At 38.0% G+C, this 19,513-nt stretch overlaps 1 protein-coding gene across 1 annotated transcript in view; it reads right to left on the bottom strand.

The window, feature by feature from the left end:
- erbb4b (erb-b2 receptor tyrosine kinase 4b) overlaps positions 1-19,513 on the bottom strand; it is a gene marked incomplete at both ends in the record, with an annotated part of 341,095 nt that overhangs the window by 62,382 nt on the left and 259,200 nt on the right. The window contains 5 exons of the mRNA XM_079254462.1: positions 1,664-1,786; positions 5,058-5,190; positions 8,004-8,048; positions 9,339-9,493; positions 16,996-17,089. Coding sequence (XP_079110588.1) covers positions 1,664-1,786; positions 5,058-5,190; positions 8,004-8,048; positions 9,339-9,493; positions 16,996-17,089 — 550 coding nt within the window. The remainder of the gene's footprint in view (positions 1-1,663; positions 1,787-5,057; positions 5,191-8,003; positions 8,049-9,338; positions 9,494-16,995; positions 17,090-19,513) is intronic.

Raw genomic sequence — 19,513 nt, 5'->3', positions numbered from 1 at the left:
ACGACCTCAGCTACCTCTTATTTCATTGTCACCCCGGGGCCTGCTATTACTTATTCTTTTCACTTCCTACCCTCTAGCCTTCCATCACATTTCCTGTCATTAATGATCTTGAACTCCATCTATTCTTCCCATCATGATGTGGGTCTGTCTGACATCACATGGGCTTTCAGTCACTTTATTGCTACTGTCTGTGTTACACATCTGACATCATAGCCACATGTGAACTTGAATGAATTCTTGGGTCCTGAGGCAAAAAGCTATTCGTTTGCTTTAGAGACCGAGCTGAAAACTAGAGGAGACAGAGGATTTGTAGTCAGAACCCCGAAGGTATGGAATGAGCTGCCTGAGGATATCAGGTCAGCAGAGTCCATGACCCTGTTTATGTACTTTATTTCCATAAAAAAGTTGTTCTCAAATGCCAAATGTTATCCCTCCAACCATGCTGGTTAATTAAATACCACAAAAAAAAACTATTAATGACTCTGTCACAAGCTGTCAAACTGTCTACACATCAATACCGCAAAGGTAATTTCTGCATATATTAAAAGTAAGATATGTTCAGCTAGGTCAAAAAAGAAAAAAAAAGGAGAGTGAAGAAAACCCTTTATTCAACTGATTAAAAGCAAGTGGAAAAATAATAAAAAAAAAAAAAAGAATAAATTTAAAAAAAATCAACAATGACAAACACTGTACAACAAGACAAGTATTGCCTGAATAGCATTTCCTGCCTTCTTAATTCACTTCAACTCTGTAACATATTAACATTATTAGTGTTGAGGCTTGATGCAAAAATACAACACATCTAATTCCTTGGAGGCTCTATAATTGATTAATCTTAACTAATTGCCTTTTAATGGCATAAAAGTAAAATAAAAATATTTGCCCCAAAAAGGATCATTTTCTTAATTAAAATGGAATAGGCTAAATGACTTAATTAAATTAAAGGAAACAGAAATTAATTTTGTAAGATCAAGCCCTATTAATGCCTTAAAAAAATACATTTAATTTTAAAAGAGTAACAAAGAAAATAGAAAATATTCCAGGCCAAAACTGAACAGACCTAAAGTTAAAGTGTCATTTAAAGTAATTAACTAACAACTCTAGTCTTCAATATGTTAACTGTTTATTTCCACACTAACAGACACTAACATCTCATGATAAATGAGGTCATAATTAATCAGCGGAAACTTCATTCCGGTGATGTAGCAGAGATGATCACCTTCTGCTGACTCTAGCTTGAAGGTCTGGATGCTGCATGAGGACCAAGGTCCTTGCATGTTCTTCAGGATGGGGGGAGGGGCTTAAGCAGCACTTGCTTCTACTCAAGGAGAGTAAACTATACATCCTTTCACATTACTCACCAAAAGTTTCCAACATCACCAGGAAAAGTGGCTAGACTTGTTGATGGTTGCTTTTTATTTGCAGTCACTAGAATGGGTCTGAAACCCTGGTAAATATAGCGCCAATGTTGCTAAATTATTAGCATAAATCCACTGTCAGTGTAATTGGTGTTCCAAGATACTGTGTACTGAGAAATATTCAGTTTTCTTCATTTATGTGTTCATTTGTTTTGTGTTTTTGTAATTAATTAATTAATAGTAATTAACATATTTAAGTATTACCCCTAATATTTATTTTTGGTAAAGGACTGCATGTGTTTTACCTTGTAAACTTTGCCGAACGCTCCAGACCCGAGGACCTTGATTCTTTTGAGTTCCGTGTCTTTCAGGATGCGTAGCTGGGCTTGATTTGGAGCTGTTCCACTCGGTGCTAAAGGTTCCACCAACTGAAAACACATATTCAGTAACACAAGATATTCAGTCAAGAAGTACTGGAAGACTTTTCAGTGACTGCAGCTATGCAGTGATAGTTTATAGTGACAAAAGTTTTATAGACAGTCACTATAAAACTTCCCATAAAATTATTTATGTTTTCAAATAATAAAAACTTTAAGAATTCAAAATCTTTAAGAATTCAGGCATGGTATGTTTTTTTTTTCTACAGGACATTTCCAGTGAGAGTCAACTCAAAGTAATTTATATAAAATATTAAAAGCATTACACCAAGGTGCAAACGAAACATTTAATAGATGAATAAAACTAAATGTTTTAAGGAAATGAAACTGTAAAAGAAAAAGCTAAAATAGAAAGGACTCAGATCAGGGAGTCCAAGGATGCTGGCAGGAAATACATTGCACTACACGTAATACTCAAATAATTGTTGACTTGTCATATTCAAGTTACTAGAAACACTAGAAATGCATTTGCTTGTGCACACATTGATATAAAAATTTGTTGTTAAAAAAAAACACCAATTTTCTCAAGACAGACATTCTCACATCCCCTAATCAAGTGAAAAAAGACTAATTCACATGTGCTGGTAGTAAAGACTTGACCAAGAAATATTTGCCATATCTAATGTAAGGTTTCCAGTTTAATAAAAGCTCGTTTTATAAATGCATTAACCTACAAATGACTTATTCTTAACTAGTTGCTCCAATCACTGTCCAACACTTACAGACAAATTAGAATCTTAATGACTTTTTCTGGCCCCTTTTTCATGTCTTTTCTTTTCTAACAAGAGAAATCTGAACCATGCAGTGGCTTTACAATATGTAATACCAGGCTTGAAGTGTGACATTCAGAATGGGAACAAAGGAGGAGGATGGAGATAGGTGGATAGAAAGTGAGAAAAAGAATGCAGGAGGTGGATAATTGCAGTGGCTGAATAGAAATGGACACTTTTGTTGTCTCATTACTGCTCAAGTGGAGGAATGAACAGATGAAACTGTAAAAGAGGCAGAAAGATTATATCCGGGTAGGAAGGGAGGAGAAAGATGTGAAGTGGGAAAAGAGCGATGGTAGGAAGAACAACAAGACAGCGATGGAGAAGTGCGCTGCCGAATTAGTCACAGTGCGCAAAAGCATATGAGAGGGAGCAATATATGGAGAATTACAGAAAAGGCTGGGAGATTAGAGAAAGGGAGGGGGGGAGCACGCAGGAGGAAAACAAGGGAAGCGTAAATCAGCCTGGCTGTGGTCGGCAACTACTGTCCCTCTGGCTTATGGTTACCATTTGATTAAAAACAATAGTCATTCTTCATTTAAATTGAATAACAAATCAGCTTTTCCTAAGTGGAAACAAGAAGGGCATCAGCACATTGACACACACATACAAGACAACACAGATGTCTTTAAAATGATACACACACAAACACACACACACACAAACGAATACACAGACACAAACACAACTCTGCCGTTTCACTGTGCAGGAAGCTGTCCAAGACCCGAGGTGCTGAACATGTTGAGTCTGTGCAGCTGCCACAATGCAGAATATTATTGGTCCACCTTCTCTTTCTTTTAAGCAGTGAAACCAAACCCAAGGCAGTGTGTTCACACAAACTATCTCATGGCTATCATCCTACAAAAGAAAGACATCTGCAAATAGATAGCAGTAGACTAATATGAGGTAACAAAAGTATGGCACACTGATATAAAAACAATACTGTCCACATTAAAATGTAAGATTCTGAACTAATTCACACACTCAAACTTATTTTGATTAGTTTACAAATCTAATATTACTGCACTGCAGAGGGCTGCTCTAACTAACAGTATGTTTTAGATTGTTTTCCATCTGTTTGATGAAGAAACCAAATAGCTGGTTTAGAAAGCAGTCAAAAAGAAATTATTGTTCTACATATGTGTATTTACACTTACTAATTATGGATTATTGTGCATATAATTAATGATTAAAAATGTCACATATTAGATCATTCAAGTTATTTAAGTAGTGAGAGAACTGAGTCTACAAAACTAAGCAGAGGGTAAGGTTGTTTCCAAAACTTCATGGTTTTGCAAGACTGGGTATGTTTTAGGACTTTTGTTCGTTTGGTGTTTGCAGCATTCAGCTGCTGCAAGCATTTAGTCCAAGGATGGCTGTTTTTAGTCCTCGAGGACCACTGTCCTGCAGATTGTAAACGCTTCCTGCTCCAATACATCTCATAAAAAAATAAAAATATATCCCCAAGAACTCTCAAGTTCTTCACCAGCCTGTTAATTATCAGTTCATCTCAATCAGGATGTTTGATCAGGCAGGAAACCTGTAAACTACAGAAGTGGAATTGAACTTGACTTAGTCTTATGAATCACAGAGCCTCTGAGAACATCACTGCCCTACATGCTTCTGATTCTTTATTACTATCTGTCAATTGATTCTATTAATATAAGTAAATAAATAAGACAGTACAAATTTGAGAACATCTAAAACCTTTTTTATTAACTAGGTTAGGAAAAGAAAAAATGGGCTCATGGAAGTTCTGAAGTACCAGAGGCAGTAGAAATGGGATGCATATGCAAGAAAAATACATCATTAAAAAGCAAGGATAATAATTTGTCATAGGTCCTTTTTTCAGATACTTGACAACTCTGAAGAGATAAAAAGCAGTGGAACAAGATCTTATTCTCACTGAGGATACACAAGTGCATTTGATGATGGCACACTCTTCTTGTTTTAACACAGAGAAAGAGTGCTTTCTCCTCTTCTAATGGTATGGTCCCACACCTCCTCCTGAGAGAAGTGTCTTCTCCAGTATATGATGGGAAAGTTAACAGCTGAGCCTCATAGTCTCTGAAACTTTGTCTCTTTATGCAGCAAGCACTTAGCAACATGTTTTAAAACTTTTTTTTTTTTTTTTATATATGTGCATACAACCACAGCACCATGTTAGACAGAGTGGCACAAATACAAACATAATGTAGTGATGTGGATTCAGACTAAATGACAATATTTTCTTTGTATTGTCTTTTAGATGTATTGAATTTTGTTTGCTGGAGCATCATTGCAACATTTGCGCAAGCAGTCGTCGCTTTACATATCAAATGTGAGTCAGACACCTTTTCTTACTAATTCATGTTTCTTCTTCTTTTTTTTCTGGTTTCATAAAGGCCCATTAAAGACTCACTGAAGGATTACCAGTGTCCTCCTTATTTTATTGTATATCAGGGCAATAAATATAAATTCTTGCCACCTGCAGCTTCCAATATCCCGCTTACCTCTGTTTCAAGAAAGCGCCGAAGAGCCCTCTTCTTCTTAATGTTCTTCCGACGCACAGACACTGCTACACTCAGGATCATGATCACTACCATGAAGAGGCCACCGATCACTCCAGCTGCAATAAGAGGGGTTCTGAAGACAAGAATGTAGAGTGGAGATGAGAAAAAGGAAAATGAGCAGATGAGGAGCAAGAGGAAAGCAATGTGTTGACAGAAAGGGGGGTGGGCAGACTGAAGGCTGGGAAGCGTAGAGGGTAACGGAAAATACTCAAGTATACATACATGTTCACACACACACACACACACACACACACACAAAAAGAGTTTTTTTGTTTTTTAAAGCAAATGTGGGTGATGCCTAAAGAAAAGATCTATTTACCTTCAGTTTGCCGGTTTTTCAACAGGCCGCCTCTGATAACAAATATTCTTCTATGCTGTCTCGTTAAAAATGATCAAAAGCATGGAAATCTCCATCAAAGTGAAACCTCACCACCATGCTGATGCTGTCATTTGAAATCAAGAATTTCAACTATTTTCTTTTTTCTGATCCCCCCCCCAGCTGTCTACATAGTTGCTGTAGAATCAGAGAAGAGTTGCAGAAGATCTGCCTGTACGCGCCCCAGTAATGCTGAAGTATTGATAGAAGCTCATTTCTGCAAAGCATACTTGACATTGCTGTAAATCATTGGAACTTGTTCTGGATTGCATATCACACTCTGGAAGGGGTATCTTACATCTCTGTGGCAGCACAAGGAGATCACCACTAAATGTAAAACCTATGAAGGCTGTGAATCAGAGCCAGGACAGATAATCAGCCAGGCACACACTGTTTATAGGCCAGTATTAGCTCATTGCAGTTATGTTAAGATTAAAAATGCAGACACAGGTAAATTAAGTTTTAAATTGTTATTATTCTGTTTAGTCTAGGTTGAAAGTTGCATGGCCAATGCTGTCATAGATTTTAAAACTTTATGTTTAAAAAATGGATGGTATCATCAACAGTGGGTAGCCTAGGTTGAGTGGAGGCTCAGATTTACTAAAGGATTGCGCCTGTTAAGACATGCACCAACTTGATACCACACACAATGCTGCAGCTGAGTTACTAACTAGGTGCAAACTGGCAAAAAAAAGCCCCAGCAGTCCATTTTGTGCACTTGCCTTGAATGAATTTGCAATATGAGTGTTGCTGCCAAGGAAACACAACACATGCAATATATCTGCACCACACACAATTTCATGCTCTCTGTTGGGGATTTTAGTAATGCAAGAGTTTATTGTCATAATAATTAAGACTACTACCATGTCTTGCCTTGTCATTGGCTCAATTCAGAGAGCTTTGGATCTCCAGCCAACAGCTCAGACTAATGCAACTTGGGACCACTGTGGTCTTTTACCATTTTAACTTGAGGGGATTCTTGAGGTGAAAAGTCCACCTCACTAAAGCACTCTGCTGCATGTGTGTTTTCAGTGCTCAAATCTACCATGGGTGCTAGCCTTTTCATTTACGTTTTTCTTAAACTTTTGAGAGAGTTTAGACTCCAAGTGACACAGCAAATGAATCAAGCTTAGTCATTGAAAACCATTACCCAAAAATATTGGTCACTCTCCTATGGAATATAACATTGGCTAAAACATGGCAACCAATGGTGGATGTCCGAAGATACACAATAGCTGCAAAGCAAGTGTGGCCACTAAGAGCAGTTACCTTCTGGACATTATTATACACAGCGGGTATCTAATTCATTGCATACACTCCACTTCAGCTGTCTTTTAAACTGACAGGAAAATGTCCTCATCTGAAACCCACATATGCAAAAAAACATTTCCAAGCAATCTCTTATCCATAAAATCTACATTAAAAGTTAAACAAGATGAAAAAAGGTTTATGTACAGGATGACAGCTAGCTTAGATGACTCTGATAAGAAAATAAAAGAATTATTGCCAAATAGGAGCAGGTTAGATGAGTTATTATTCAGTTTTATCAGGCAAAATATTACATGATTGACATTAAGAGATTATGCCAACTTAACCAGTCACACACACACAATCCCTAAACAAGTTGTAAGTTAATGCCAGGCACAACAATGGCTTTAAAGGGCTTTGTGTAATCACACATTTCTGATAAGCCACATTCGGGCTTGCAACAGGTAACAGATTTACAATACATGTGACAGTTAAGCCTGATAAGAGAGGTTGTGTTGCCGCTGCATGCTAGCCAGAGTTATAAAAGATCTGATAAGAGCCGATCAGCTCACCAGGTTGGATGATTCCTACACTCCCCCAACGCTGCAGCTGTTTTTGCCCCCCGCTGGCATTGTCTCAAATGCCATTTCAGGTAGCTGTACAAATTCTGATCAGTCCACTAAGTGGCATCATTTTATGTTTGCAGAGCTCGTAAAGCATCCTTCGGTATCCATAAAGGTTAAGGATCTTGTGTTTTGTACAACTGGGATTTGCATTCGACTTGTCTGTTTAAGATGCCAGTGATCTCTTAATCCCTCATGCACTTTGGTAGTTTTTGCTGATTTCTTTGCTAAAAGTCTTGTGTTTTTAATTGTTCTTTTTATTCTTTTCCTCATTGCCACCCAACAACATTCAGCTCCATTTGATACAGAACTGCTTCAATTATGAAATTTTTCAAAACCATTTGTAGTAAACTGTTAGCAGCATTTGCTTCCCTTCTCTAGCCGCCAGCTTTACAACCAAAGCTTAAGAGTTATCCATTTATCAAGAACCATGCACAGTGGTAGTGTACAAAGAGACCCACACATGCATGCGCAGACAAGCATTTAGGATACTCCCAGGGATTTTGGCCCTCTAAGCTAACCATTAATCAGAGCCTTTGCTCACTGCGATTCTGTTGTGTATCTCTGTGTGTATGTAAACTACTATGTATGAATGTATAATAGCAATACAAAAAAATTGCCTAATTATTTCTTTTTTACCTGTCCATCCAACCAATGCAGTCTTGGAGTCTTGGTCCAATACACCTTAACAGGACACAGAAAGAATACAGAGATAAAGTAGCAGGACAGTAACTAAAAGTAGTTATTACCCAGAACATAATGATTTCTTGAAGCAGGTTTTGTGCAGAGATGTTTGTGTTTTCTGCCCAGCAGTTATCAGACAGTACAGAGATACCTTTGAATGATAAACTTGTGATGCTTGCAGGGAAGCTTAACAGGAAATGAGTTCTGCACTGAAACAAAGTTTGCTGTGTAGGATTTTATTATTTGTTTCACATAATTCCAAGTGTTAAAACTCTAAGAGTTGGTCTGTTTTCTGATGAAATATGTTCAAAGTATCATCAATCCTCTTGCTTTATTCTATTGAGATGCTTATGTGCAGGGTGAACTTCTAGCAACATCCACACTTTTCTACATATTGTTGCTATTTTGAATGCTTGGAAGTATTTGTCTTCTTGGCTCTCCGTGCATCTCAGTGCCTTGTTTTCCTACCTGTCAGGTTGTTTTTTCTTTTTTTTTTTCTTTTTGAGAGGTGGACCTGCTTGTGAAGCTGTACCTGTGATAAAGTGTCAGCCTGGTGTTTTCCATTTACGACTACATTGTAATGCTTGAGCGAGCTGGAAGCTGTCACTCAGGAGAGAAGAAATAACCCACAAGGGAGTGACATAAACCCCCTGAGGAGTTAAATACAAAATGATTTCTTTCCAAACCTTGTTGAATATTACATTGAGCGACAAGTGGCTAGAGAGCATTGGAGAATGGCACCATACTTTATTGAATCTTCTCGCTATCTCTCTCTTTTTTTTTTTTTTTTTTTTTTTTTTGCATCTCACTCCCTTTCAGCTTCCCTTCATGGGAGTGTGATGTAATTTCTTTAGAGTTTGGATAGTGGGGGCTTTGTTAGCGTGTTCTTTTCAGACACTATTCATGTGAAAATCCAATTCACCTGGAATGAGGCGATGGGAGAGCGTAGCAAAGATATTCTGCTAGTTGCTACTCTAAATTCATGCAGGAAAAATGATGGATTTTTGTGAAATAAGAAGCAATAGGACATAATTCTGCATTAAACTTGCCAGGGTCAGATTTGAGCTACTGTGTTTGTTAACTAATAAATTCTCATCCAAACAAATCCATAATGATTTATTTAATTTTAAAATATTTTACCTCGTGTTGAAACTTTTGTAAGCTTTGAAGTTGTTATTTACTTTTTTCATTGGTCTGAGTTACTGTTTTTATATGTACAACTAAGATGACTCAGTTCAAAAAGTCTTTAAATCTAACAGTTTGACCAGTCCTTGTTCTGACTGTACTTACCCCTGGGTGCAGTTGGCATGACAGGGATGACATTCGTTGTTAACTTCAGCATACTTGAAGATGAAGCTATTGGCACCTTGCAGGCCATCAGGACACTTCTCCACACAGTTTGGACCATCCTTAAAGTGAAGGCATTTCACACAATGTTCTGGGCCCTGTGGGTTAGGAAAACAAGAGGGGGATTAATATAAATAAATTAATTATTTACTAAATGTATAACTGAAATTATTACTGTTTATCATCTTGTTTTGTAGTTTGTAGCAAGTAGCAGCCATTATAATGTTTAACCGGTAACTCTCAGAAATGATTCATCCTAAATTTAACTGTTAAGTATTTTTTTTACAAATTTCCTGTGGATAGTATAAACAGTATCTTAACCTGACATCACCATGCAGCAAATAAAGTTTAAATATGTACAATATGTACAATATCTTGGACATGAACATGTGAGATGCTCATGAGATAGAGTTCACAAAATAAGTTTTATGTAGTTCTAATTTTAAGTGAGGATTTTTAGAGAGGAAAGCCTGATAGAAATTATACATACACACTCAAAAATGTAAATACATCATCCTTAATCTGATTGGATATTTCTGCATTATTTTCCTTAAATAATGACGTGACTATCAACTCAATCTGTTCTGTTTTCTTCCATTGACCTTTCTTCTTTAGCACAAATCATCCACAAGGTGGCTAATTCCTGACTTTCATGCCTTTCTAAGGTGGGTGTCCTGATGGAATATTAAGTTGTGTCAAAGTTTCAGCTGTTTTGAAGATGGTTTGGGATTATTCTTTAGGATTCTGGCAGTCCTACTTTATTATTCAACCCTGTGAACTTAGAGTTTCAGAGGGCTGCAGAGCAACTCCAGCACATGAAGTTTCCTCCACCTTACTTGTTTGTGCAGTGTTTTGGGCTTGAATAATGTTATTCCACAATACATCTGGCCAGGCAGCTCAATCCTTTTTTCATCTGACCAAAAAACTCTGCTGTGATGCTTTTTTATGCTTTTTCTTGCAAAGCATCGCATTGTCTCATTTCTTGGACCACAGCCTCTAGGTTGTCAATGATGTAAAACTTTAGGTTAAGAAATTAACCCTGGTTCTCTGAAGTGAGGTATCTCACTATGGGGCACGCCCCCAGAAGCTGCCCCCAGAGGCTCTTTTTACATTACACCAGTCCTGACTGGCAGACAGAGTTCACGTCTGCTCCAGAGGCGAGGAGCTTCCTCCCACTATAAGAGCCTGATGTGGGACAGCATCTGGGGGCGTTTCCATAGTGAGATACCGAAACGAATGTTGAAAGAGAACTATTGAATATAGACAGTATGGCTTGTGTTCCAGCAGCTTCATATTCATGAAATATATATTTTGGTGTTTTTATATTGATCTTGAACATATTTTACTTTTTTTTAATGAATCCGGTTATTTTAACAGGACTAATGTAGATCACGCAATGAATTTGTTAATGACTGGATCTGACTAAAATGAATTAGCTTCAATTGGACTTATCTTTAAAAGTACTTTGAGGTAATTTCGTTGTGAACTTGCATGAGACAAATAAAGTTGGGCTTAATTCAGTCCTTCATTTTCTGTCCAATTAAGGGTCTTGGGGAAGCTGGAGCGAATCCCAGCAATCATTTGGCTGGAGGCCGGGTACATCCTGGACAAGTCGCCAGTCCATCACAGGGCCGCTGGACTTAAATAAACAATATGTTTTCTTTAGTCTGCACATATTTAGTTTTAATTCTGTTAAAATTTCAGAAAATTTTAGAAAATATTTCAGAAAGGTACGGTAGAACTTTGGCAGATTTTTCTGCGAAGCGCCTCTGACTACATCTTACAAAGTTAGCTTATCTTGACTTTAGTCTCATGTTTTCCTCTATCATCTTCTTGCCTTTCTTTGCTAAACCAGCCCTGTAATGCATTGAAAATGGCTGGCGAGTTGATAAAATTCTTGTAAGAATGTGCAGTGTAAAAAGCAGAACTGAGCTACAACTTAACATGGCATGCTGGACAAAAACGTTGGGAAGGCCGATTTCTAGAGGATGCTGCTAGGGCAGCCATGGCTCCAGAAAAATGTGGAAAAAATGTTATTGTGCCATCATAACAAATCAGTAATGGAAGGTTTTAAAGTGGAACTATTATGTGCATTTCATGCTAATTTATTTTTATTTCTGAGACCAGAAGGTCTGGGATTGATCGAGTCATTGTCACAAATCGCTTTATTTACTTCAGACCGACCCTCTCCGTAGGCTGTCAGATCAGCCTGTGGGCAAAACGAGTGGATTGAGACTCTTCTGCATTAAGCCCCGCCTCCCACCAGATATAAGTTGCCACTGATTGGTCAGCTGCCACTGCACTACATCGGGAGCGCGCACCGCACCTGCTTTCGCTGTCATTGTAACATATCATAAACAGAAGGATTAGGCTAATATAAACTCAATAAAAAAAACAAAAAAAAAACAGTGTCAACACATAGCATACAGCCCTACATGTTGGAACCTGAATCAGATCCTGAAAACAAAGTGGAAAACAGCAACCCACAGCAACTAATGCAGCAGGATGTCTCTCTTTGGTAAACTCACCAGCCATCGTTGGAAATAACTTTATCTGACGTTTTCCACCCGCCTGATGTATTTGTACATGCCCTTGTTAACCAGTAGAAGGTAACCAATCACCGAACCTTATCCCCCGGGACGTCACAAGGATTTCCAAGTAGAAAAAACTCTCTAAAACGACGCGTTTCTCTTTGCTATGGAAACCGAACGGAGAGAGTGCTGGAACTCCAACTCAAACTCAAACATGCGTTTAGGTGATAAAAAACAGTGCCGTTCACATGTCTGATGAGGATTCAACACTGTAACACTGTAGAAAGCTCAGAAAACTTGAAATACCATAACAGCACCCCTTTAAGGTTGAGATTTACACAGTCCATCTTTTCTGTAGCTTTATATCACTTTATTTTATTTTATATGTATTTAAGCTCTTTAATGGAAAATCATTCTGCTTGGAAGATGAACATTGCAAACATTGTTTTTTTTTTTTTCTTTGAGACAAGCCAATGAAAAATTGACACTGAAGGACAAATAGAATCAAAACTCAGAATGTGTAAGAGGTGTTATGAAAAGTTGAAATAGAATAAATAAAAGCATGTGGACTAATAAGGGAAGAGAAGGATAGATGGTGGATATGATGCAGAACAACAGAGTAGAAGAGAGACAGTTTGAGTGAACAAATTCTAACGAGGAAGACAGAGGAAAAAAAAAAGAGAGGAAGCAGATGAGAAGCATAAAGCAGCGTGAGCAGAGCAGGCAGATAATAACCATCGCTCACAGCACACACAATGACCATAACAATACGCCTCAAACAGGATTTATGGAGCTAATATAGACAAGGGAGGGGGGTAAAGTGGAGGAAGGGGGGAAGGGAGGTGCTGAGCTCTCACAGACAGGCCTTGTAACACCAGCCGCCTTAAAAAAAAAAGCATATCGTGACTGACACGCGCACACACACACACACACACCTAATTAAATACATAAAATGAGAGTTAAAACCCAATCAGCAACCTTTCTTTTGAGTCACATAATTAGCATGGCTATAGAAATTTGAGATCCATAATAATCACTTGATACATGTATAACGACACACACGTACACACACACACACACACACACACACACATACACACACATCTTATTCAACTAAGCAAGGCACTATTGTGTTACAAAGCTGAAAGAAAAGACAGAAAACTTTGCTTTGGTAAGTGGAAAAGTAAGTCTAAGTACCTGTTGTTACAAAACCTGAAGTAGTGTTCTGTAAGGACCTGCATGTGTGTATAAGTGCCTTTGTACTAATGCCTCTGGATGTGCTCTTTACAGGCTGTGTATGTGGATAACCATGTACTCACCCTGGTATAATTATGCAAATGGAAAGTCTCACTGCTTGTACTGGCTTTTATTAGTGTCTTCCCACCCATGGCTGTGTGTGTGTGTGCGTGTGTGCAAGCATACAGTCCTGTCACATCAGCAAGCTAAATAATGTGACAGAGTAAGCAAACAGTGTTTGGTCCAGAAGGGTATTAGGGAAACCAAAGCACCCTGCTGGAAATTTAAATTGGTCTTCCTGTGCGCTTAACACAAAAGTCTATGTGTGATGCTTGTGTGTGCATGTGTAAATGAATCTTTCTTTTTCCTTTTCACACTTGGATATCAGGAGGATTGCCCAACAAGCTTAACATTGTTAGAAATCAGCATAAATATATTTGTGTTTAAAGAAATGGGAATATGTGATCAGCACAAATCTCATTAAATCATGTTTGTTTGTTTTTTCTTTTCTTTTCAATTCTGGATGGACCATTACTGAAAATAATTATGGCAAATAATGCAACAAACAAAAAAGGATCTGATGAGTGATTAAACCAAAAAGCTTGAAATGTGAATGTGACATGGACTGATCCACGGCTGGGCTTCCTGGATATAAAAAAAAAAGAAAGGTTTGACTAACCAACAGCAGCAGCTACTTTGGATTCCTCATCATAACCTATTCTAGCCATAACATACCCTCCATCATTATTGGATACTGTCATATCTTCAGTCTTTCTCCTCTAAGGGCATTTGGCCTTTCAAATCACTGCATGTAAGCTGTAATGTAATTGCTATGGCTTTAACATGATTGCTATAAACCATTTGTGTGCCTATGCTGCAAAAGTGATATCTACACAAGGTCCAGGAGGTTACCCTGATACGTTTTCATTAAACAGTTTGACAAGTGGCAAGTATTGCATGAATATAAATTACAGGTTACCAAATAATAAAATAAAATGAACATAAAATAAAATATAAAAAAATTGTTAAAATATGCCTTGATATGAAAAAAAAAACAAGGTTTAGTTGCACACATATCCTGATGTTTTTAAATTCCATCCCTTTGGCATTTGCTCTATCCACCTTACTGAAAGAGACATTTTCCTGCACAGAAGATAAACCAGAGGTAATTGTATGACGTTCCTCCAGTCACTTGCCTGAGACTGCCGGGTTCAGAGCTATAAGGTATGAAGTGTACAAGACATCTTGTGCAATAATCACTTATGCCATCAACTATAACTTTGGCCTTTTCTGTCTGTGCTGTTGTACCACATACACATACATATGCATGCACACAAGATTCACACCATTAAACTATAAGGGGAAAACTTGACAAGGTGTGATCAGACAAAAGTAGACAAGAAATGCCCCCGCCACCCGGCTTGCTTCTGTCACAAGTAATCTCTCTCCGTTAAACTGTAAACTAAGATTTTAAGTGAAAGGAAAGGGTCACGGTTGTTGTGTAGCTGCATCTGTAGTCAGAGAAGAAGTCAGATACAAGTAAAGATAATCGCTTGTTTATTTGTTGCATTCTTTTTCATTCCATGGCACAGTACAGGTGGTAATGATTTTCCGCTGCGTTGTGTTCTGTTTCAGGCCACAACAAGGTGGGCGGGATAAGCCGGTTATTAATGCACGGTGTGTGAAGCTGCAGCAACACAGACATGAAACAAAACTTTGTCGTGTCTTCATTAGTGTTGTGCATGTTACTTTAAAAAAAAAAAAGTAATACATTACAGTTATTAGTTACTTCTACCAAGGGTAAGGGAGTTACAGCATAAAAAAAAAAAAAAATTATGACAATAATCAGTCAGAAAATGAATTATTCCGTATTGTTTAGTTCTTTATGTATAAATATGTTGCCTTGAACAGAACTTTGCTTTTCTCCTGAATAAATAAACATGCAGAAGAATTCAGATATCAGATCGGACTAATGAAGATGGAAACTTCATGGAAATAAATTCGGAACAGAAAATCATCCGCGCTAGTCTCAACCTGCTTGGGGTGTTGTAGCTCCGTCTCCTCCTCAGGTGAGCTCCACGTAACTCTAACTGCTTCCAGCCACCATGAAGAAACTTTGTTTCTGCTCATAGTGAACGTTTCTCATAATGTTCTTGTCTTTTATCTCTGTGAGAGAAAACTGATGTCTGTAATTCCGGTTCAAAATTGTCTCAGTTGTCTTTGTTTTTGTTGCCATGTGTGTCTAGTTGTTGTTTTGGTGTTTGGCTGTGTGCTCCACATACTGACTTACCCAAGCAAGCTATAATATTATATTCTTCATCAGTTAATCATCACAGACTATCTGGTTGCTTCTCTCTCAAAGCCCCCCGGTCACGTCAATACAGCCTTTGTGGGCAGAGTTTCATAGTATAACGCTAAATGTGTGTTCAACGTTACCTATTTTCTGAATTTGGGTTGTGAGTAAGAGCAATAATTTAGGAATGACTTCTGGCTTGAACATTTAATGCTGCTTTATTCTTCGCTTGCATCTGGTCATAACAAAGCAGCAATTCTTCTTCGTGTCGAGTTTCAGCTGTGTAACTCTGCCTTCTCTCTACCACACCAGTAGCACAATATCATCCGAACAAACTTATGTTCACCCAAAACAAAAGTTATTCATCTGACGACTATTTAACGCTGTTCGTACCATTTTTATTGTCAGTGACAGTAATGGTTCTCTAATGTTGGAAAAAGTTTTTTTAAATTTTTTTTTTATTACTGGTTACTGAACTAATCATGCTGATTGTTTTAATGCTGTTACTCATATCACTGGTGTTTATCAGACCTATTTAGTCAAGGGTTTTATCTAAAGCTAGTTGTGAGTAAGGAGAGTCGAGGAGTCCACAGTGTTTATTGCACTCAATGAGTTTCCCGATGGCTTTTTGTTCAGAAAAATGTATATATCTATTACCAATTATCATAACAGCTGAGTGCTGCAGAGCTGAACCCTGTAAACAAACAAACAAACAAAAAAAACCTGTAGATCCAATAAACATTCCCATGCATTTGTAAGTTGTGTCAAAGTCAGTGATGAGTGCTTACAGATGATATACGCTGTTTAGACAGCTGCTCGCCAGAGGAATGTTTCTCCTGAAATGACTGCTGGCCAAAAGGTAAGAAGAAAATCCAGCTCACTGCTCGGCTGGGATCAGCACTGGTTCATTCACCTCAAATAAATAATGGACTTGTCTAATAAGAAATTATTGACTTGAAGTTTCTGTTAATAATTTGGTTTTCAAACTTAACGTAGTTCCTGCAGTTTTTCCTTTTAAAAAAAAAAAAAACAACCAGTGTCATCTCAGTTATTCAGGCCATTGTAATCCTAAAGTATTGGAAATCAACAATGTGACTTTCTCTTGTTTTTTAAAGATGTTTCACCCCTTTCACCAACGAACACTCCATTTATAATAGAAAAAAAAATTTATTGTTGATGTTGCAGAACAATGGGATGCAGTTTAGCAGCTCTGGAATCTATCATAACAACACAGCATGAGAACAAATACTGAAAAAAGCAATATTATACTTAATGTTATAGACTTTCTCAACTGCTCCTAACATGAATTTATGATCCATATTTACTTTTTATGGATTTACTATCCATATGTACTATCCCCATTTAGTACCAATGCAGCTAAAGCAATGTGGCAATAGAATAAACATCATTATGAAAATGAATGACAGACTTGAACTGAGCTTGAGTTTACAATATTAATGTCCCAGTCCTAATAAACTGACCAGTATAAAGATCCATCACATGTTTAAAATGATTTTCTTGTCTGTTGGTGTAAACTTACCGGGCCGTGGCAGGTCAAAGAATCATCGTCTGCTCGTTCACACTGGGCATCACACTCCACACACACTGACCCGTTGGCATACTCTCTGATGTCTCTGATGGGGGGGGGTTTGACAAGCACACAGAAGACAGAGAAACAAGAGGGAGAATTATGATCTATAAGGTTGCCATTAATAATAAAACAAGCATCTTTGCTCAGGTTGTGAAGAATTGAACAACAAGGCGCCGTTTCTGTTTCATCTGATCATATGCAAATGGGACAACAATGTTCAACAAAATGAGTTGCTCATTGTTTCTGTAGGAGTCTCAAATCAAGTTTAACATCCTTGTCTCTGCCAACAAAGCTGTCCCTACAAAGCATTTCTGATCCAACAACATGTGACATAACACAGTTGGGATTTCTATGTTATTCTTGCGTTAATTTACTGAAATGCCATTTAAGACCAATCACATTCTCAGTGTCACATTTCCTCATGTTTTTATTCTTAAGAATGTTTTTTTCAAAAGCTTTTTCATGACCGAGCACAGCTTGTCCCTCCCTTTCAATCCATAATATTTGAATCATTTCAGAACAAATAAAGGAGATAAGAGGTTTGAGAAAGGATGTAAAAAAAAAAAAAAATCATTCAAAGGGGTCAGCAAAGTTGAGAAGTGCAGTGCCTGTGAGGGGTGCTACGTTTTCAAAAATCAATTAAATTAAGTGGCGTGTTATTCAATTTCTACAATGTGCTTATAATGGTGGAACACCAGAGTGGCCTCTAAAAGTCATTAAATCTGACCACACTGCAACTGAGTTGGCACTTTGCCTTTGTTACGACAGGAGAGGGAGAATTCATTTGGGGTTCTTGTCTTTTGGTCAGTGAGGGAAAAACAGCAATAGAGAAAGAAAATGTTGCCGTCCCAGTAGAAATGAAATCAAATTAGTATTAATTATGCCTCGTCTGGCCTTCATAAAACCTTCAAGGAGGAGAGGAAGGTAAGCCTTTGTCCACCAAGTGCTTGCTGAAATAATAAAAGCCTGAGGTGGAGATAGAGCAAATCCTTATTGCTTATACTAAAAATGATTTCCTGTATTTTTAGATTTTACATGGCCAATATGAAGCGACAGATCACTGAACTTCCTCATCAAGTTCTTTGCAGCCTGTTAAAGAGCCGTTTATTTCATTCAGGTGTGTTAAGACAGGGCTGCCTATAAAACATGCAGGACAGGGGGGCCTGAGGACCAGAACTGAGAAACACTGTACTGCTAGTACAAGTGAGTCAGTCAAGGAAAGAGTGTCAATGTTTGTTTTCTTTTTTTTTTCCATCACGGCAATGAGGCATTTATCATTATAGAAGGGAAGAATTACAACATTTTATAGGACACCACAGATCGGTTTTACAAGAACAAATGCAAAAAAGGAAAAAGCAGGACTCAAGATTTCAGCAGTTTTGGAAGTTCTTTTCAACGCATATCATCCATTCAGTCAGGTAAAGAGCCATTAAGTGATACAACATGGGATTTTGTGAACTCGCAGCAGTTATGCAGTTGCTCCTCATCTGTCATGATCCTGGTGTGAATTAGCATACTGTGGAGGTTGGAAAATAACATGGTGACACGGGGCTGGTGAAAATTAGGGGTGTCAGACACCCGTGCTGTTGGGCGAAATCATCTGTGATCTCACTGATAATGTCCATAGGATGAAAAAACACCAATAGAACTGAATGAAACTTTGTCAGGCAAACAATGTTCACCATAAAATGCTGTTCCCAGCTGGAAAACATGGATCATGCACGCATCATAAATTAACATTGCGGCTTACTATCGACATGGAAACATTGATTTCATTGATGAATTCAGACAAAACTGAAGCGCAACAAAAATAAATAAATAAATAAATAAAAGGGGAATATTTAAATAATAATGTGCAGTAAAAGAGCATTTGCATAAACGGTGACGGGGTTAAGGTTACATCAGCTGAACATCGGACTTTGGTGGAAGATGTGACAGTTGTGCTGGTGTCACTACCGCTGTGGGAGGCGCTGACGTGCAGGTGGACAGGGAGGCAGGGCGTGGCCCCGTGCGCAAGCAGTGACTGTGACACGCAGTGACACGCCTAGCCCTCCTGCCCTAACAGCAGCTCCAGGACATCTTTATCCCCCCTGCAATGTCGCCGTCAAAAGCTGCAAAAAAAGTTGTAACTATGAACTTAAAAACATCTTCTTAGCAGATCTGCAAGGGGGGGAAAAAAAACCTAAAAAGTCATTAAAACTCCTAGAGGGAGGACGTTCTTCTACCGTTCAGGCGAAAGTATGTAACATCAAGGGACTCCTGATTGTTATGACTCTCCGCGGGATGCCTGTTCTTACCACCAGTTTTTAAATTGTTTAATGCCCCCTGGCTCTTAACATTATCATCTGTACATAGGTAAATTATGAGTAAACATGAAAAGTTTTGCAGAAAACTTTGTGCTGTTCTTGAACACTTTTGCAGCCATCTTTCTACCTGAAAGGACCTCTTGAGTCAAAACGTTTCAGTC

The sequence above is a fragment of the Telmatherina bonti genome (assembly GCF_933228915.1).
Source record: "Telmatherina bonti genome assembly, chromosome: 15".
Lineage (NCBI taxonomy): Eukaryota > Metazoa > Chordata > Actinopteri > Atheriniformes > Telmatherinidae > Telmatherina > Telmatherina bonti.
This window is presented reverse-complemented; position numbering and strand designations above follow the sequence as displayed.